General features: G+C 42.0%; 1 protein-coding gene across 2 annotated transcripts in view; it reads left to right on the forward strand.

Annotated features, from left to right (window-relative positions):
• The first annotated feature begins 15,346 nt into the window (after positions 1 to 15,346).
• Positions 15,347 to 22,040, forward strand: part of tnfrsf11a (TNF receptor superfamily member 11a) — a 46,161-nt gene continuing 39,467 nt past the window's right edge. For both annotated transcript variants that reach the window (XM_008116864.2, XM_008116865.2), the window contains exon 1: positions 15,347 to 17,347. In XM_008116864.2, coding sequence (XP_008115071.1) covers positions 17,279 to 17,347 — 69 coding nt within the window. In that variant the 5' untranslated portion in view covers positions 15,347 to 17,278. The remainder of the gene's footprint in view (positions 17,348 to 22,040) is intronic.

Below are 22,040 nucleotides of genomic sequence, written 5' to 3' on the forward strand. Positions count from 1 at the left end.
AGTTCTTCAGGTGCTCAACAGTGACAGGATAATCTGCTCTCTCTTCAAATTATTACAGTGACCTATATCTGAAGATTTCAGGGTGACTAATAAAAAATCAACTTGAAACAATAATTAATTACAGAAGACTGAAAATGTATTAAATAGTTTTTAAATTAAAAACAGTTAAAACAGTTAAAACAATCTACGGGCGGCAGTCGACTGGTCACCCCTATGGGCGGCGGTCGACCGGGCACCCCTACGGGCGGCGGTCAACTGGTCACCGGTACGGGCAGCGTTCAACCGGATATCCCTACGATCGGCGGTCAACCGAGCACCCCTACGGGTGGCGGTCGACCGGTCACCCCTACGGGCGGCGGTCGATCGGTCACCCCTACGGGTGGCGGTCGACCGGGCACCCCTACGGGCGGTGATCGACCGGGCACCCCTACGGGCGGCGGTCGACCGGTCACCCCTATGGGCGGCGGTCGACCGGGCACCCCTACGGGCGGCGGTCGACCGGTCACCCCTACGGGCGGCGGTCGACCGAGCACCCCTACGACCGGCGGTCGATTGGTCACCCCTACGGGCGGCGGTCGACCGGTCACCCCTAATGGCGCTCTCGGAAACAACCACTGCCTCTTACTTTCATCTGCCAGAAATGGCCCGCTAAGATACTGTGATCAATGGTATCAAAAGCCACTGAGAGATTTAGGAACATCAATAGGATGGCATTCCCCATCTTTCCCTGGAGTATGTTGTCAGAGCAGCCGATACTTGTCTCAGTACAGCACCCTGGCTGTAACTTACAGAACTTGAGCTAAATCATTTGAAAACATCTGAAAATGTCCAGATATCATACCTGTCCTTACATTTTGATCAGCCATTCAAAGTTTCTTTGCATATTTTGAGCAGCCATTACATTATGCACATCCTCAGCATTTGACTATAGTAGAGTCTTATTTATCCAAGCTTCCCTTATCCAAGGTTCTGTATTATCGAAGGCAGTCTGCTTTTTAGTAGTCATTGTTTTTGTAGTAAATGTTGCAATGTTTGGTGCTAAATTCGTAATTACAGTAATTATTACATAACATTACTGTGTATTGAACTGCTTTTTCTATCAATTTCTTCTAAACATTATGTTTTGGTGCTTAATTTGTAAAATCATAATGTAATTTTATGTTTAATAGGCGTTTTTTCTTAATCCCTCTTTATTATCCAAGATTTTCACTTATCCAATGTTCTGCCGGCCCGTTTATGTTGGATAAGTGGGACTATACTGTAGTTCTGTAAAAAGAAGTTGGCATGTTTATAATATTGCTCCATAGGCTAAAACAAATACATCCCTTCATTGAGTATGGCCTCTTGGTGAACCCTCTATTAAGCACATTATCTGCAAACAGTCTCCATCTTGGAAGTCAGCCAAAAGTGGCAAGGGTTTCTGCACTCCATGGGAGCCCTATTTTGCATTTTAAATATGTGTGCCTTTTAGTGTTAAGATTCTGCCCAGCCCCACTTTAGTAGCTAAGTAGCTCATACCTACAGAAAAATGTGCTGTTTTTAAAAACCTCAGAATTAATCAAAATAAGGAATCTAACATTAGAAGTACAATATATCATTATGAAGTCAATAGTCTATATCCTTCAGCAGACCTCAGAAATGAATGACCAAAGCATCCAGAATATCTCACTTGAGTGCTTGTTTTTTCTCTTAGAGCTATTTCTAACTTGCTAAAATGTCCTGGAAGCATTCCATTAAAAAAAGATTTCCTCATTCCTGACATGCACCTTCTTCTCTCCAGTTCAGCCTTCAATCTGCTTCACAGTCTTCTGCGCTTTATGAGAAGTTTTTGACATACAGGGAACACTGACAACCATTTCTACAGCAGACTATGATAAAACAAAGGACAAGACGAAATTAGAAATGTCAATATTAGATAAATACAGTGGCCACAAACTAGTGTATATATAATACACTTGAATCCTTTATCATATTTTACCCTTATCACCTGAATGCGGAATTTTGGTAGATGTCCTTTCTTTAACCCACATGCATTTTATTATATTAATAACCAACACTTTCTAACTTCAAGATATTATATTACATTTTACCCATTTTATCTTCATTGCCAGATAAAATTGTTGTGGTGGTGAACAAATGACTGACCCAAGATAATCTAGTGGACTTCAGGAATAGCCCTTTCCCATGTTCCCACCAAGCGTGCTTGAAAGAGTGGTAGGACTGCGAGAAGGCCATCCCCAGTAGAATATTTATTTCTCCTAGGTTCATAGAAAGAGACCAGAGCTATATATGGCTTTGTAGGTCAAAACCAACACTTTGAATTGTGCTCAGAAACGTGTTGGCAGTCAGTGGAGCTGTCGCAACAGAAGAGTTGTATGCTCACTGTAGCCAGCCCCAGATAGCAATCTGGCTGCTGCTCTTTGAACCAACTGAAGTTTCCAAGCACTTTTCAAAGGCAGCCCCATGTAGAGCACATATTCTAACCAGGATGTAACTAAGGCATGTGCCACCCTGGCCAGGTCTGACATCTCCAGGAATGGGTGCAGTTGGCACATTAGCTTTAACTGTGCAAAAGCACTCCTGGTCACTGCTGATACCTAGGCCTCCAGGTTCTGAGCCGAATCCAGGAATACTCCCAAACTGTAAACCTGCATTTTCAGGGGGAGTGTAACCCCATCTAACACAGGTTGATTCCCTATTCCCAGATCTGTCTTATGACTGACTAGGAGCACCTCTATCTTTTCTGGATTAAGCTTCGATTTGTTTGCCCTCATCCAGTCCATTACAGCTGCCAGGCATGGAATTAGCACAGGAATTGCTTCCTTGGAATTAGGTGAAAAGTAATGATAGAGTTGGGTGTCATCTGCGTATAGATGGCACCGAACTCCAAAACTCCGGATGACCTCTCCCAGCGGTTTTAGGTATATGTTGAACAACGTGAGGGACAGCACAGAGCCCTGAGGGATCCTACAGGCCAATGGCCAATGAGTCGAACAGTAGTCCCAACTTCTGAGAATGTACCTCCAGGAAGGAAGCCACTGAAGAATAGTACCTCCAAGCCCCATCCCAGAAAGGCAACCCAGAAGGATACCATGGTTAATGGTATCAAAGCCGCTGAAAGGTCCAGGAGAACCAATAGGGACACACTCCCCCATCTAGTTCTCTGTGTAGGTCATCCACCAAAGTGACCAAAGCTGTTTCTGTCAACTCCTTGGCCATTGGCCTTGGGGTCCCTCAGGGCTCTGTGCTGTCCCCCATGCTGTTCAACATGTACATGAAACCAGGGAGAGGTCATCCAGAGTTTTGGAGTGTGGTGGCATCTGAAACCAGACCAAAATGTATTTAGATAATCTGCTTCATCCAGGGAACCCTTAGAGTTGCAAAGCCACCACATACTGTGTTGTCGAAGGCTTTCACGGCCGGGATCATAGGATTGTTTTGTGTTTTCCGGGCAGTATGGCCATGTTCCAGAAGTATTCTCTCCTGACGTTTTGGCCACATCTATGGCATGCATCCTCAGTGGTTATGAAGTATACCTCATAACCTCTGAGGATGCCTGCCATATATGTGGGTGAAACATCAGGAGAGAATACTTCTGGAACATGCCCATACTGCCAGGAAAACACACAACAACCACCACACACTCCAGAACCGTGCCTAAAAATGAGACCTTGGAGGCTGGTCTGTAGTTGTCCGGTGCAGAAGAGTCTAAGGAAGGTTTTTAAAGAAGTGGTTTACAACAGCCTCTTTGAGGCCTGAGGGGACCCTACCCTGATGTAGGGTGGCGTTTATCACTTCCCTGACCCATTCCACCTGTCCCACTCTGGCCTGTTTTATGACAGGAAGGGCAGGTGTCTAGAGCACATATGGTGGCTCTCACCTCTCCAAGAATCCTGTCCACATCCTCAGGCTGCACAAACTGAAAGGTATCCATTAACACAGGACAAGCAGGTACCAAGGTTACATCCACTGGAGCTGTATCAACTGTGTTGTCTAAATCCGAGCAAATCCAAGCGATCTTATCTGCAAAATGGTGGGCAAGCGTTTCACAGTGTGCTGTTGTATGGTCAGCTTGGATAGGCCTCTAACTACCCAAAACAGCTCTGCTGGATGATTTTGTGCTGCAGCAACAGTATTTGTATAAAACGCTCTTTTAGCTGCTTTCATTGCCCCAACATAGATCCTCGGATATATCTTTGCTTGTTTGAAGTTGGAATCACTCTGAGTTCTCTTCCACTGTCGCTCTAGTCCCCGTCTCTTGTGTTTCATTGCTGCTAGCTCCTTAGTGAAACAGAGGGCTAGTTTAGCTCCACTTTGTGAGAAACGATACTTCAGATCAATCGTGTCTACCACAGGTAATTTCCCCAGTCCAGAGATGGAGCAGGGTTTCAACAGGATTACCTGTCAAGGTAGCGAGAAATTCCCCAAGAGCCATCAGGAATCCATCTGGATCCATAAGCCTCCTGGGGTGGACCATCTTAATGGGTCCCCCACCCCTTTAGAGGTTCTGAGTCCCATCCAGTCTAAACTTGATCAGGTAGTAATCTGTTCATGACAATGAAACCACAGAGAGCTCCTCCGTTCTCAGATCAGCATTCCCACCCTCTACAAAATACAAGGTCTAGAGCAGTGGTTCTCAACCTGTGGGTCCCCAGATGTTTTGGCCTTCAACTCCCAGAAATCTTAACAGCTGGTAAACTGGCTGGGATTTCTATGAATTGTAGGCCAAAACACCTGGAGATCCACAGGTTGAGAACCACTGGTCTAGTGTGTGTCCAGCAACATATGTGGGGCCCGATACCAATTGGGACAGACCCATGGTAGTCATGGCTTTGGTAGTTCCTCAGTGGTTAGATGTCCTAAGGGTTCCCACCCCTGATTTAGACAGAGAGCAGAGTTTTGTTTATAGATGCCAATGCTACCTCTTTTTTCTAACAGAAATAAATATCCAAGTCATTGAAACATAATTTGACACTACAAGGCTATTGAGCAAAGTCTAAATGCTAGTTAATATTTAATATTTAGGAATTTTATTTAGAAGCCAGTTGCCATCTGATTATTCTGAGTGGTGTATTATCTGTCATATGGTACACAGACCTAAGCCATTTTCTGAAAGCAAATATTCAACAGTGGATTGCAGGAATATTTCTTACGTCTCTAGAAAAGCACTCCACATTTCACGTAACTTGTCAACATTCTGAAGCTTCGGCAGCTGCTATTATTTCACTAGTAACTGGATTATGTAGTACAGTGCTTAAAATGACAGATAAGAAGATAATTAATTTCCTTACATGTACATACTGAATTTTTTTGAGAAGCTAGATCAGTTTCTCCAGGAGAGAAAAACAGCAATGCTATCGCATTCAGCAATGCACATCCCTGGCAAAATTAAAATTAAGGATGCAAGCTATGGCAACGAATGCAAACTAGTTTATACTAAATTTTATGATAATAAGTATTAGAAATCTTAGATTTGAAATTATTACAGATGAGAAAACACTTCTGCCCCTCTGTATTTTAGAAGGTTAAAACCAGATGATGAAGCCTTTGGGTTTAATGAAGCCTTCTTTTCCCATATAATGATTACTGATGAGTGAAAAATATATATAACTGGAACTGTGTTAGTCAATTGGTAAAAGAAAACGTTCTCTCCAAAGTTTGAAAACAATCTCCAGAATCCTATATCCGGTTTAACACGCTGCGCTATTGGGGGCCCAAGTGAGTCCCTACTGTAGTATAATGCCAAGTTTTTAGGCTTTTCCTTAATCCCTCCTTATTATCCAACATATTCGCTTTTCCAATGTTCTACCGGCCCATTTAGCTTGGATAAGTGAGACTCTACTGTATTCTTATTCTTATCAGCATCAGCATCATCAGCATCACCATTATTATCTTTATTTCTATCCCACGTTTGTCCCCATGGGGAATCAAGCTGCATAATGTGGTATTCACAGTAGAGTTCATCTTTTTTCAAGGGTTCAACTCTTTTCATGGTTTCAAAAGCATACTTTGGAGTATGTAAATAAAATGCTTGTAATACTACTGCAGTTGTCCCACAAAATCAAGCAGCCCTGTAGAGATAACTGTGAGGAATACTGGGCATTGCGGTCTAACACCTGAAGGGCTACAATATTCTGACACTTGCTTTGCAGAATTCTCTGGTGGAATGTAATACATTTATTACAATGAAGTCTGCTTTTAAGTAAACATGTCTAGGATTAGGGAACACAATTGCAGTTATTTGCACTCTTACTTAAGAACTATGCTCTATCTAACATAGTGAAACTTCTAAGAAAAAAATAGTCTGTAAGGAAAATAAGAATATATAATGCAAAGTATAGCAAAGCAAGTCACATAAGAAATAATCCACATATGTATCATTCAGATTGCAGAATCCTGATCATTTTTGTGCTGAATGGATTGCCATAGAAAATATTTTCTTTCTATAGTGCACTCTTTTTCATTTGTCTTATTTACCACTCTAAATCTATACTTTTAAATATATACCAGGAGGTTTCCATAATGTTTCCAATCAGATTGCTTTCTAGGCACCACTAAGTATCCAATTTCCTTAACAGCATTGCAATTCTTCAAATCATTCTCTGTGGGGATATACCTTCATTTCTACATCCTCCATTTTTTGGATGACTATTACCAACAGAGATGTGATCTCAGCTTCTTTCATCAGCTATCTGAAGGTAGTCCATGTGATTCTAAGGGCCATGAGATTTCACCACTAACCTATACTACTATACATCTGCAACAAACATAGATATGTGTATTTCTGTTGGATGTGACAGAGGGATATGCAGCCCTTTCTGAAAGCTGTTATCTTAATTCTGAAAGCTTACACGTGTAAAAAAATACATGCTCTTCCTACAGCTATCATTGCAGCTATGTTCTTCCTGCATCTATCATTGCAGAGGCCCACTGTCCTTCTAAGCATGCGGATTTATTAATGTGAATAATATGTGAAGCAGCTAAAGTGAGATTTGAGGAATAGAAATTAGTTCTCATTCTGCAGCATTCCTTCCTTACATGTGTCTTGATCCACAGGAATGTTAAAAACCCTTCAATATCCCACACAAATAGGAAAACATTTAGTCCTCCATAAGGTTATGTTTTGAATTAAAACCACCCTTTAAGTCTGAATCAGAGATGAGTAAAGAACATGCTTACAATTGCAGAATTGCTGGTAGACGTGAAAAGAGGAAGAAGAGATTTAACATTGTTCCAGTTACACTCTCCTTCTGGTAACAACCCAGGCAGAACAGATCCTGAGTCATGAAGTATAATGGTTGATGTAGAAGCTTAAGTATTATGAATGTAGAGCTCATTTCCAAAAGGTACCAAAACCAACTAAACAATTACAGGAATTGGGGAGACGGGACGTACTGAGGATAGGCATTCTTTTGGTGTAAAATGAATTTTCCAAGCCCTGTACAGAAGTGATTTGTACCTAATATTCTATTTCCCACAAACAATATGCTAGCCTGCTACGGATCACTCATTTTCATTTTTGATTTGGTGTCTTTTGGAAACAATTCCACAAATGTAAATCTGTGATTTGACAACATATTGATGTTGTTGGATTACAGCATTTCTCTCCACTACCTAAAAGTTAAAAGATGACACAGATCAACGAAACCTGCCTGTAGGTTGCTTTCCCCAATGTAGTTTTTTTCATGTCAGGAGTGACTTGGGAATTGGCAGTCGGCAAGGACATTCCCCAGAGGACACCCAGATGTTTTTGATGTTTTACCATCCTTGTGGGAGACTTCTCTCATGTCCCCACATGGGGGGCTGAAGCTGACATAGGGAACTCATCCACGTTCTCCCCAGATTCAAACCGGCAACCTTCAGATCAGCAACCCAAATTTCAGGTCAGCAGTTCTGCTGGCACAAGGGTTTAACCCATTGTGCAACCGGGGGCTCCACCCGGTAATGAGCCTGACTAGCATTGTCCAAGTGTTTGTTATTATTGAGCGATACCCATTCTAGAGGACAGAGGGTGCCTTTCCAATCCTCCAGGAGAATATGTCAGGGATGTGGACACCAGCCCAGGGAAGGCCCAGAGCCAAAGTGGTTGGAATCACTTCTCTCTCTTTTCTGCTTCTCCCTCACCCTGCCAGAGTATGGGAGGTATTCCCGACAAAGATCTGAACTGATCACTACAAAAGGTATTTGAAAGTAAGATGTGGCCTGCGTGAGCAATAAACAGATCCTGTAGCAACAAAATTCTAGAGACTACAGGCTAAGGTGGGTTCTACAGTGCCAATAGTTCAGTTCGAATTGCATTATATGGTCAGTGTAGAATCATATAATGCACATTATATGCTTTTGCACTGACCATATAATGCAATTCAAACTCCATTATTTGGTTGAGTGGATTTTCTATCCTTTCCAATGCTCTTCTCAACCTGTGGGTCCCTAGATGTTTTGGCCTTCAACTCCCAGAAATCCTAACAGCTGGTAAACTGGCTGGGATTTCTGGGAGGTGTAGGCCAAAACACCTGAGGGCCCACAGGTTGAGAACCATTGCTCTAATGACTCCTGCATTGAGAACCTTGGCCAGTTCAGCAAGGCAACTGCCTAATACCAGATAAGACTCTTTGTCCTACTACTGCTAGTCCAAGTGGCATGAGAGAAGACTTTACTGCAGCAGTTTTCGTGCTTCTTTGGGAGAAGTCTTCCTTGGATATCTAACTCTATTACAAGAGACGCTGCAAGAGTAAACCTGGGACCTTGTTAATATGCTCTTCCACTGAGCTATTATTTCTTCACAGAAAAGTGATTCCAGCATTTCATGACCTGCAGATGAAATGTTCCCTTCTGCCCAAAACTGGCTTGCCAGAACATGAACCTAGCTGGCAGAGAGGTCATTGCTGCTCAGGCTTGTTTGTTGTTATGTGCCTTAAAATCTAACATATGGTGTCTATCTAACTTGCCCAAAGTCATCCTGCAGGTTTCCACAGATGAGCAGGGATTTCAGTTAGTCCAGCACTCAGACTACTACACCACACTGGCTCGGTGAAAAAAATAAGGCATGTTGGCATGTAGGATATAGAAAAACCACTGAGTCTAAAAGATGCTACTGGATTTCTTTAAAACACCTCTCCCATTTTAAGGGAAAGATTAAGGGAGCCAATAGTTTGTGTAGCACAGTTATCAGAAATATCACAATTTGTTGCCTGGGATAAATTCCCAAGTCAAGATACCCAGGGTCAGCTCAAGTTCAGCTCAAGTCAAATCATTTGGGTGCCTGAGCAGAATGCACTCCAACTGTCCAGATTCAACAGGGTCAGTCCTGAGTAATCCTCCAAACTTTTTCATTTAAGTTCACAATGTGTCTTATCACTTTCTCTCTTTGCCCTCAGTCTACTTCAGTTGCTGCAAATTGAGTTCAAACCTCAAAAATAGACTCAAATAATTGAGAAAGAGAAGATAGGCTCAAATCTTGCCCTTTCCTGTAGATTAGTGGTTCCCAATAATTTTTTGGCCATGCTCCACCAAGTTAAAGGTAAAGGTTTTCCCCTGATGTTAAGTCTAGTCGTGTCTGACTCTGGGGGTTGGTGCTCATTTCCATTTCTAAGTAGAAGAGCCGGCATTGTCCGTAGGCACCTCCAAGGTCATGTGGCTGGCATGACTGCATGGAGCGCTGTTACCTTCCTGCCGGGGCGGTACCTATTGATCTACTCACATTTGCATGTTTTCGAACCACTAGGAATACCTGTACTTGCATGTAAATACATAATGGGATGAGAGCCGGCAGTGATTTGAGCATTGGACTTGAGAGACAAGGGTTTGGCCATAAAACTCACAGGCTGACATTGGGCAAGTCAAAATCTCTCAGCCGCAATTGAAGGCAATAGCAAAAATCTTCTGAGCAAATCTTGGCAAAAAAACAACAACCCTATGATAGGTTCACCTTACATTATTTGAAGGCAAACAACAACACAACAACAAGCACAGTGAGATATCTTGGAAATGGGACCCAAGCCTGAACATGAAATGTATGTATGTATGTATAGTTCGTATACAGTCAGTCCTTGAGTTACAAAGTTAAGAATGGGAGTGAGAGAGACACCAGAAGAGAGAGAAATCTACCCCTAGGAAGGGAAATTCATTCCTGGAAGAGTTATCCTGGGGAAAAGGTGTCTCTGCTGTAGCTTTATCACCAATACAGTAGAGTCTCACTTATCCAATATAAACGGGCCGGCAGAACGTTGGATAAGTGAATATGTTGGATAATAAGGAGGGATTAAGGAAAAGCGTATTAAACATGAAATTAGGTTATAATTTTGCAAATTAAGCACCAAAACATCATGTTATACAGCAAGTTTGACATAAAAAGTAGTTCAATACTCAGTAATGCCATGTAGTAATTACTGTATTTACGAATTTAGCACCAAAACATCACCACATTTACTCCAAAAACATTGACTACTAAAAGGCACACTGCGTTGGATAATCCAGAATGTTGGATAAGCGAATGTTGGATAAGTGAGACTCTACTGTACTTGTTTTCATTAACAAGCCATTTTTTTCAAATCAAATTATCCCAGGGACAGAAAGTGAGGTGAAATCTTCTGAAGATGAGCACAAACAGCCAAAGCAAACGCCACAGGGGTGTTAAACCTTCCCTATGCTCTCTCTCTCTCTCTCTCTCTCTCTCTCTCTCTCTCTCTCTCTCTCTCTCTCTCTCTCTATATATATATATATATATATATATATATATATATATATATACACACACCCACACACACACCCACACACACAGCTGGAGTTACACTTTAAAATGTACCTGCTCAATCCACAATTAAATTTAAGAACAAACTAACAGAACTTATATTGTTCATAATTTGGGGATACTTGTATTTTGTGTTTGTTTTGTTTTTTCTTTAATTTTATTAGCACAAAGTATAAATGTCAGAATAGTGTATGGAATATACATCTCTGCAAGTGGAGTTGCATAAGTGAAAATTAGAATAGATCAGCTTTGTAATAGCAATAGGCAGCAGAGGGCTGCTGTTACATTACTACCTTAAGGAAACCAACAAAGTACCAAATGAACCATGCAGACATGCTAGTTTCCTGATATACATAGTCACAATTCACTACCCTGATTTCATGTTGCCTCTGCAACTGAGCTAACTATACACAAAGGTATATTAAATAAAAGGTGATACAGGATTCTGATGAAAAATAATACCCATCTTATAACATTTTAGGTAAAATACCTAATTTTTAAAAAAATACTTGCTGATATACATACAAATACTCAAGGGCCCTTTCTACACCACCCTATATCCCAGGATTTGATCCCAGATTATCTGCTTTAAACTGGATTATATGAGCCTCCACTGCCAGATAATCTGGAATAAGAAGATAGTCTGGGATGAGATCCTGGGATATAGGACAGTGTGGAAGTGCCAAGGATTTTGTTAAGAGCACACAAGGGTGTGTTCGTAGCATTCAGGTATATTTAAAAAGTAATTACTTGTGATAGATGGGAAATAAAAAGTTACAATTTAGTAACTGTAGAGATATAGGATAAGATGCTGTATTTGATATGATTATTGCCACTGAATTTTTTTGAAAAAACAACTTTACATGATTGGGTAATGGGTATGTAAAAGTGAATACTGGAAATCCCCAACGGTCTATGCAATACACACATCCTCTCTGAACTCACACCACTGTTGTTGCCTTCTAGTAAATATGTGCATGGTTTAACCTCGCATTGCCTCTATTTGTTTTAAATATCATTCAGTTTCTAGGGTGGCATACACTGCCTGTTTTGTTCAATACCTTTGTAGGCATGGCTGTTCAGATCTAAACAGAATCTCAGGGCCTTTCCACACAGCCATATAACCCAAAATATCAAGGCAGATAATCCCACAATATCTGCTTTGAACTGGGTTATCTGAGTCTACACTGCCATATATTCTAGTTCAAAGCAGATAATGTGGAATTTTATTTAGCTGTGTGGAAGGGGCCTCCGGGTGCATCTTCAGTTTGACATCACTTTAACTGTCATGGCTCAATGCTATAGAATCTTGAGAGTTGTTGTTTGGTGGAGCCCAATATTCTTTGGCAGAGAAGGCTATATATTTGATAGAAGTACAACTCCCAGGATTCCATAGCATTGAGCCAGAGCAGTTAAGGTGGTATCAAACTACATTAATTCTACAGTGGAAATGCACCATAGGGTGCCTTACTTCCAGGCAAGTTAGCAAATTTTTCAGAAGCATCTATTACATATGTGTGCGTGTATTAGCCCTTTCCTATGCTATCCAAATCTATCTCCCACCCCTCTTGATATATATCTTTGGATAGCATAGGGAAGGGCTAATATATATATTTGGCTGGAGTTACACTTCAAAAATGTAGCTGTTCTGACTTACATACACATTCAACAAACCTACAGAATGTATCTTGTTCGTAACTTGAGGGGCTTATACCCATAACCTGAAGATAATTTTATACACAACATCATTTTAAAATAATGTTGTGCATCAAATGGGTGTACCTTGAACAAGGACAAGTAGTCAATGTGTGAACCACAATTCGGTTCATCTGGAGAAAGAGTGCTCGATTTGCACTTCCAGTTGCCTACAATGCTTTTCCTCACAGTGAATTCTCCTAAGGGCCCTTCCACACAGCCATATAACCCAGAATATCATGGCAGATAACCCACAATATCAGCTTTGAATTGGGTTATCTGAGTCCACACTGCCATATACTCCGGTTCAATGTGGATTTTATACAGCTGTGTGGAAGGGCCCTCGGGGGGCCTTCTACACAGCTGGATAATCCACAATATCAGTGTTAAACTGGTTTGCCTGAGTCTACGCTGCCATAAATGTGGATATTATACAGCTGGGTGGAAGGGGCCTCAGGGGCCTTCCACATAGCCATATAACGCAGAATATCATGGCAAATAACCCACAGTATCAGCTTTAAACTGGGCTATCTGAGTCCACGCTGCCATATACTCCAGTTCAATGGGGATCACAACCAGACACAGTGGAGACATCTTCGCTTGTGCTTTGCTACTCTGCTGCTGAGTACACATGCCCAGTGTGGAACACATCTCACCATGTTAAAACAGTGGATGTGATCCTTAATGAGACATGGCACATTATCACAGGATGTCTGCGCCCCACACTGCTGGAGAAATTATATTGTTTTGCTAGTATTGCACCACCTGACATCCACCGAGAAGTAGCAGCCAGCAATGAAAGGACCAAAGCAGTAACATCACTGGCCCATCCTCTGTTTGGCTATCAGCCAGCTCACCAACACCTTAAATCAAGAAATAGTTTTCTAAGATCTACAGATATAGTGACAGGAACATCTCAGCAAGCAAGAGTCCAAAAGTGGCAGGTTAAAACCCGGAACTTCAAGCCATGGCTGATACTGAATGAAAGACTCCCTCCTGGGCACACCGCAGACTGGGTGACTTTAAAGGTGTTGAACAGACTACGCTCTGGCACCACAAAATGCAGAGCCAACCTTAAGAAATGGGGCCACCAAGCGGAGTCCATGACATGGGAGTGTGGAGAAGAGCAAACCACAGACCACCTATTACAATGCAGTCTGAGCCCTGCCACTTGCACTATGGAGGACCTTCTTATAGCAACACCAGAGGTACTCTAAGTGGCCAGCTACTGGTCAAAGGACATTTACAGTAGAGTCTTGCTTATCCAACATTCGCTTATCCAACGCTCTGTATTATCCAACGCAGTCTGCCTCCCACCCGGAGCCACAGCTGTTTCTCTAGGCAGCAAGGACTGATCTTTTTCAGCATTTAACTTCCGACAGTGTCGTTACTGTGAGTTACTGGGCAGGAGGCAGACTGCGTTGGATAATACAGAACACTGGATAAGCGAGACTCTACTGTAGTCATTGTTTTTGTAGTCAATGTTTTCAATACATTGCGATGTTTGGGCCTAAATTCGTAAGTACAGTAATTACTGCATAATGTTACCCTGTATTGAACTGCTTTTTCTGTTGATTTGTTGTAAAACATGATGTTTTGGTGATTAATTTGTAATATCATAACGTAATTTGATGCTTAATAGGCTTTTTCTTAATCCCTCCTTATTATCCAACATTTTCATTTATCCAGCATTCTGCCGGACCATTTATGTTGGAGAAGTGAGACTCTAGGTAAAGGTTTCCCCCTGACATTAAGTCCAGTCGCGTCCAACTCTGGGGATTGGTGCTCATCTCAATTTCTAAGCTGAAGAGCCGACGTTGTCCATAGACACCTCCAAAGTCATATGGCTGGAGTGACTGTATGGAGCACTGTTATCTTCCCACCAGAGCGGTACCTATTCATGTCCACTCATTTCCATGTTTTTGAACTGCTAGGTTGGCAGAAGCTGGGGCTAACAGCGGGAGCTCACCCTGCTCCACACATTCGAACCTGTGACCTTTCAGTCAGAAAATTCAGCAGCTCAGCGATTTAACACGCTGCACCACTGGGGGGCCCAAGTGAGTCTCTACTGTAGTATAATGCAAAGTTTTTAAAACCTTGTTTGTGTCTTTAAATATACAGTAGAGTCTCACTTATCCAAGACTCGCTTATCCAAGGTTCTGGATTATGCAAGGCATTTTTGTAGTCAATGTTTTTAATATATCATGATATTTTGGTGCTAAATTTGAAAATACAGTAATTACAACATAACATTACTGTGTATTGAACTACTTTTTCTGTCAAATTTGTTGTATAACATGATGTTTTGGCGCTTAATTTGTAAAATCATAACCTAATTTGATGTTTAATAGACTTTTCCTTAATCCCTCCTTATTATCCAACATATTTTCTTATCCAACGTTCTGCCGGCCCATTTACGTTGGATAAGCGAGACTCTACTGTATTATGATATTTTGGTGCTAAATTTGAAAATACAGTAATTACAATATAACATTACTGTGTATTGAACTACTTTTTTCTGTCAAATTTGTTGTATAACATGATGTTTTGGTGCTTAATTTGTAAAATCATAACCTAATTTGATGTCTAATAGGCTTTTCCTTAATCCCTCCTTATTATCCAACATATTTGCTTATCCAACGTTCTGCTGGCCCGCTTATGTTGGATAAGCAGGACTCTACTGTATCGTGATATTTTGGTGCTAAATTTGAAAATACAGTACAGTAGAGTCTCACTTATCCAACACTCGCTTATCCAGCGTTCTGGATTATCCATGGCATTTTTGTAGTCAATGTTTTCAATATATCATGATATTTTGGTGCGAAATTCGTAAATACAGTAATTACTACACAGTATTACTGCGTATTGAATTACTTTTTCTGTCAAATTTGTTGTATAACATGATGTTTTGGTGCTTAGTTTGTAAAATCATAAACTAATTTGATGTTTAATAGGCTTTTCCTTAATGCCTCCTTATTATCCAACATATTCGCTTATCCAACGTTCTGCGGACCCGTTTACGTTGGATAAGAGAGACTCTACTGTACTTTTTCTGTCAAATTTGTTGTATAACATGATGTTTTGGTGCTTAATTTGTAAAATCATAACCTAATTTGATGTTTAATAGGCTTTTCCTTAATGCCTCCTTATTATCCAACATATTCGCTTATCCAACGTTCTGTCGGCCCGTTTACGTTGGATAAGAGAGACTCTACTGTACGTTTTCTGTCAAATTTGTTGTATAGCATGATGTTTTGGTGCTTAATTTGTAAAATCATAACCTAATTTGATGTTTAATAATGGAAATCAAAGATACAGAATGGGGGACGCATGGCTCGACAGCAGTGTGTGCGAAAAAGACCTTGGAGTCCTCATGGACAACAAGTTAAACATGAGCCAACAATGTGATTCAGCAGCTAAAAAAGCCAACGGGATTCTGGCCTGCATAAATAGGGGTATAGTGTCTAGATCCAGGGAAGTCATGCTCCCCCTCTATTCTGCCTTGGTCAGACCACACCTGGAGTACTGCGTCCAATTCTGGGCACCACAGTTGAAGGGAGATGTTGACAAGCTGGAAAGCGTCCAGAGGAGGGCGACTAAAAAAGGGTCTGGAGAACAAGCCCTATGAGGAGCGGCTTAAAGAGCTTGGCATGTTTAGCCTGCAGAAGAGAAGGCTGAGAGGAGACATGATAGCCATGTACAAATACGTGAAGGGAAGTCATAGGGAGGAGGGAGCAAGCTTGTTTTCTGCTGCCCTGCAGACTAGGACACGGAACAATGGCTTCAAACTACAGGAAAGGAGATTCCACTTGAACATCAGGAAGAACTTCCTCACTGTGAGGGCTGTTCGACAGTGGAACTCTCTCCCCGGGGCCGTGGTGGAGGCTCCTTCCTTGGAGGCTTTTAAGCAGAGGCTGGATGGCCATCTGTCGGGGGTGCTTTGAATGCGATTTCCTGCTTCTTGGCAGGGGGTTGGACTGGATGGCCCATGAGGTCTCTTCCAACTCTACTATTCTATGATTCTATGATTCTTAATAGGCTTTTCCTTAATCCCTCCTTATTATCCAAGATATTTGCTTATCCAAGCTTCTGCGGGCCCGTTTAGCTTGGATAAGTGAGATTCTACTGTATTACAACCTTACCCTAGGTTCACTTCTGACATGATAAATAAATAAATAAAATACCCAGAGAATATTAAGACAGATAACCCACAATATCTGCTTTGAAATGTGTTATCTGAGTCCACACTGCCACATAATCCAATTCAATGTAGATTTCATACAGCTTGTGTGGAAAGGGCCTCAGAGACGTTCCAAGGAAATTTCTGAAACATGTGAAGTGAAGTTCAAAGAAGTAATAGTGCTGCTAGTACTAACGCCAACCATGGCATGGAAGGAGAAGAAGGGGAGGGGAAAGAAAAGGAAGCCCTCTTCCCACTCTGCCTGTGTTGTGTTGTGCTGAGGGAGGGAAGGCGGCTGTGGGCACCGAAGCCGAGTGGGCGGGAAAAAGGCTCTCTCTCAAGCTCTTTCCTTCCAGAGAAGGAGAAGCCGAGAAGGGAGTCACTCACTCACTGCTGCTGCTGCAGCAGCTTCCTTGGCAAGGAAACTGAGCCTCAGACGGACTGCTTGGCCCAGGAGAGGAGTTTTCCCCCGCTTCCTGAGGGGAAAACGAAGGGAAGAAGCCCTGGGCCCTTCCACACAGCCATATAACCCAGAATATCAAGGCAAAACATCCACAATATCTGCTTTGAACAGGGATATCTGAGTCCACATTGCCATATAATCCAGTTCAGTGTGGATTTTATACAGCTGTGTAGAAGGGGCCCTCATTGCCATGGCCAAGTTGGCGCCCACTTGCTGGACCCTCGCGTTTCTGGTCACTCTTTGCACCACTGGCGCCCAGGTAAGACCTCAGGAAGAGTGTTGTTGTTATTGTTACCGTGTGTGTGCCTTCCTTCTAGGAATTTCACCTTATGTAAAGGTAAAAGTTTTCCCCTGACGTTAAGTCCTGTCGTGTCTGACTCTGGGGGTTGGTGCTCATATCCATTTCTAAGCCGAAGAGCCGGCATTGTCCGCAGACGCCTCCAAGGTCATGTGGCATGACTGCATGAGGCGCCCTTACTGAATTTCATCTTAGGTACCCTGTTTCCCCTAAAATAAGACATCCCCAGAAAATAAGACCTAGTAGAGGTTTTGCTGAATTGCTAAATATAAGGCCTCCCCCGAAAGTAAGACTTAGCAGGTTTTATTCTGATCCCTTTCTCACCCAGAGTTTTAATTTTTAATCTAGTTTTTAAATGTAGTGTTCATGCGGCCCGCTCTTGTTATATTGCTGTTTTGATCTTATGTTGTACTGTTTATTTTATGTAATGTATTATTTAATTGTATTATGTTATGGTTTATTGTATTGTCTTGGGCATGGCCCCATGTAAGCCGCCCCAAGTCCCCATTGGGGAGATGGTGGCGGGGTATAAATAAAGTTTTATTATTATTATTATTATTAGCAAAGTTTTTGTTTGGAAGCATGCCCGCCTAACGGAACACCAGAGCATGCAGGATCGGTAAATGTACGTACCATAGAGTGTTGTGCATGGAAATATTGGTAATGACAAGAAATTCTTGATAGGATTCACAGTTTGTCTGGTTGTGCTGGTTTGTGATGACAACTACTGTACAGTATATAATAAATGTTCATTTTTTTGTTCAACAATAAATGTGAATTCTTCTTCATGGAAAAATAAGACACCCCCTGAAAATAAGACCTAGCGCATCTTTGGGAGCAAAAATTAATATAAGACACTGTCTTATTTTCGAGGAAACACGGTAAAGGTTTTCCCCTGACGTTAAGTCCAGTCGTGACCAACTCTGGGGGTTGGTGCTCATCTCCATTTCTAAGCCGAAGAGCCGGCGTTGTCCGTAGACACCTCCAAGGTCATGTGGCCGGCATGACTGCATGGAGTGCCGTTACCTTCCCGCTGGAGCGGTACCTATTGATCTACTCACATTGGCATGTTTTCGAACTACTAGGTTGGCAGGAGCTGGGGCTAACAGCGGGCGCTCATTCTGCTCCCAGGATTTGAACCTGGGACCTTTCGGTCTGCAAGTTCAGCAGCTCAGCGCTTTAACACACTGCGTCACAGGGGCCCTGAATTTCATCTTAGGCAAGGTATACTCAAGATGCTGCCACTTCCCTTCTCTATGGGCCCGCTTGTTAGATGCTGTTTCTGTCAGTGTAAATGCATATGACTGTTGGTCGCAGCATTAATAAATGTACAGTGTTCTCTCACTACTTCGCGGTTCACTTTTTGTGGATTCGCTGTTTTGCAGTTTTTCAATAAACTCTAAAAGACTATTATAAATCATAAAAAAATTACAATTAACAGCCTAAGGAAGGGAGCCAAAAGTAGAGAAAAGGAGCCCAAGTGGCAACAGGAGGAGAAGGAGGCGATTTATCAACACACGATTGGTTGATAAATGACTTAAAATAGTGTAAGGTAAGGTAAAGGTTTTCCCTGATGTTAAGTCCAGTCATGTCTGACTCTGTGGGTTGGTGCTCATCTCCATTTCTAAGTCGAAGAGCCGGCGTTTTCTGTAGACACCTCCAAGGTCATGTGGCCGGCATGACTGCATGGAGCACCATTACCTTCCCGCTGGAGTGATACCTATTGATCTACTCACATTTGCATGTTTTCGAACTGCTAGGTTGGCAGGAGCTGGGGCTAACAGCGGGCGCTCATTCCGCTCCTGGGAGTTGAACCTGGGACCTTTTGGTATAACCTAGTGTATAATTACTAAAATATGTATACATATTAAAATAAATATAGTGTCCCTGGTGGCACAGTGTGTTAAAGCGCTGAGCTGCTGAACTTGCAGACCAAAAAGTGCCAGGTTCAAATCCCGGGAGTGGAATGAGCGCCCGCTGTTAGCCCCAGCTCCTGCCAACCTAGCAGTTTGAAAACATGCAAATGTGAGTAGATCAATAGGTACCGCTCCAGAGGGAAGGTAACAGCACTCCATGCAGTCATGCCGGCCACATGACCTTGGAGGTGTCTATGGACAACACCGGCTCTTCGACTTAGAAATGGAGATGAGTACCAACCCCCAGAGTCAGTCACAACTGGACTTAACGTCAGGGGAAACCTTTACCTTTATCTTATAGTGTCCCTACTTTGCAGATTTTCACTTATTGCGGGTGGTCCTAGAACCTAACTCCCGTGATAAGTGAGGGAACACTGTATTGATTGATTCTCTATGGGTCCTTCCACACAGCCCTATAACCCGGAATATCTATGCAGACAATCCATGATATCTGCTTTGAACTGGGTTATCTGAGTCCACACTCCATATAATCCAATTCAATGTGGATTTTATATAGCTGTGTGGAAGAGGCCTGAAATGTAGCCTACTCCTGGAGGTCTATCCAAAGACTACCCAGGCCAGGCCTGCTGTCTTTCCACGTTCAGACATGTCTTTGATTGTGTCAGAAGCGACTTGAGAACATACTGCAAGTTGCTTCTGGTGTGAGAGAATTGGCTGTCTACAGAGACGTTACCCAGGGGACACCCGGATGTGTTATCATGCTGTTGGGAGGTTTCGGGGGCTTTTGAGGGGTTCAGGCAAAACAGAACACCTGGGATCAGATTTTGGGATATAGGGCCTGTCTGGAAGGGCTCTTAGAATACACTTTATCCAAATCAAACGTCATCTTGGTATCCTGGCTCCAATGAGTTTTGAAGTCTCGAAGAAAAACAAGACATGCCCAACTAACTGTGTGTGACCCCAGTCAGACTTTTAAAAGGTGGTCAAAGGATGTAATTTGCAGTAGAATTAAATGCATGTGAAAGAAGCTTTGCTCTTCTTTTTTCTTGTGTTTTCTAATCCCTGTTGGAACTGGTCCATTAGTTCATCTGATGGTGGTTTCCATTGCAGTCCATCTTTGCAGCTGCTCTTCCAAGTGGAAAGGCCTCTGGTGATGTGGCTTTCACCACTTCCCTTGGGAAGCTGTCCTGCAAATCAAACTCGTATGTTTAAACATTTTTTTCGATCGTAAACCAATTCTTATGGTAATTGTTTTCCTCCAATGTGTGGTTCATTTTTACTCTCTCCTCTATTTCTTTTCTTTCTTTTTTTACTATTAGGGCCTTCTTCAGGCTCCCTCTTTTAGATCTATCTATTTTCAATATTTTACCAATATTTTGTAAAATAATTGCAAGTCAGCCAAGACAGTCCAAAGGAAACTGTCTTTACTGACTTGTTCTAAAAAGACCATGTTCTTATAAAGACAATGATACCCAACTTTCTCTAAGTCAGTTATTTTGTCCAGTTTCCCAACAGGACTAGAGGGTTACTGTGACAAGTAAAGTAGTAACATACCAGTATATGGAAATGACTGAAAATTTGAAAAATAAACGCCTCTGAACACATTCGTTGTTGTGTCCCCTCAACTTGCTTCCAAATTATGGCAATTCTAAAATGAGCCTACTATGATTGTATTGGTAACATTTGTTGAGAGGGGGGATGCCATTGCCTTCCTCTGAGGCTGAGAGAGTGTGACTTGCCCAAGGTTTGCACAGCCAAGTGTAGATTTGAATCCAGGTTTCCCAGAGGGATAGGGTGTTTGTACACTGTAGAGTTAAGCCAGTTTGAGTTCTGGTCTCCAGAGTTATTGTTGAACACCTAAACTATTATATTACATTTCTACTCTTATTTCTGTATCTGGAAATAAAAGAATGCAGCATGCAACCTATTGTTTGCCAGTAAGGTCACCAATGCGGGAGACAAATATGTTTCAGAAGATAGATTGTGCAGGACAAATGAAAGATGGCCTGAAGAGCACTGTCTTTCCAATCAGTACCACTTTTGTGGATGGGTAGGATGTTCTCTTTGTTATAAATCATGTTTCATCTTCATAGATGAAGTACAGAGAAGGAGCACCTGTGATTATTTTAATCTAAAGGCAAATTGATGTGAGCTGGTGGTTCTTATGCCAGTGGGGTAGTGAATCAGCTCTGGTTTTAGATTCTAATCACGCTAAAGTGTTATTACACTATATTCCAGCTGCCATGGCAACATCCTGTGAAATTCTGGAATTTGTAGTTTGGTGAGGCCCAAGTGAGCTTTCTCTGGCTGAGAATTCTAAATGCTCTTTCCCAAATTGCAAATCCCAGGATTCTATACAATGTTACCATTGTACTTAATACAGTACTATAACAGTGTAGTATGATAAGGTTCCTAGTCTTGTTTTTCATTAAAGAAGTGATCCAAGATAATGTTTGGGGATAGAGTTCAGCACCTTGGATAGCTTCTCTTAAAATCAGACTAAAACCTGATAGGGAAGCCACTTGAACTTTGTTGTTATAACATACCATCAAACCAATTTCCAACTATGCAATTCTGTGAATGAGAGATCTCCAAGTCACCCTATCATCCATAGCCCAGTTCAGATCTTGCAGACTGTGGGCCCTTCCACACAGCCATATAACCCAGAATATCAAGGAGATAATCCACATTATCTGCTTTGAACTGGATTATCTGAGTCCACGCTGCCATATAATCCAGTTTAATGTGAATTTTATAAAGCTGTGTGAAAGGGGCAT

This window comes from Anolis carolinensis, chromosome 4 (assembly GCF_035594765.1).
Source record: "Anolis carolinensis isolate JA03-04 chromosome 4, rAnoCar3.1.pri, whole genome shotgun sequence".
Taxonomy (NCBI): Eukaryota; Metazoa; Chordata; class Lepidosauria; order Squamata; family Dactyloidae; genus Anolis; species Anolis carolinensis.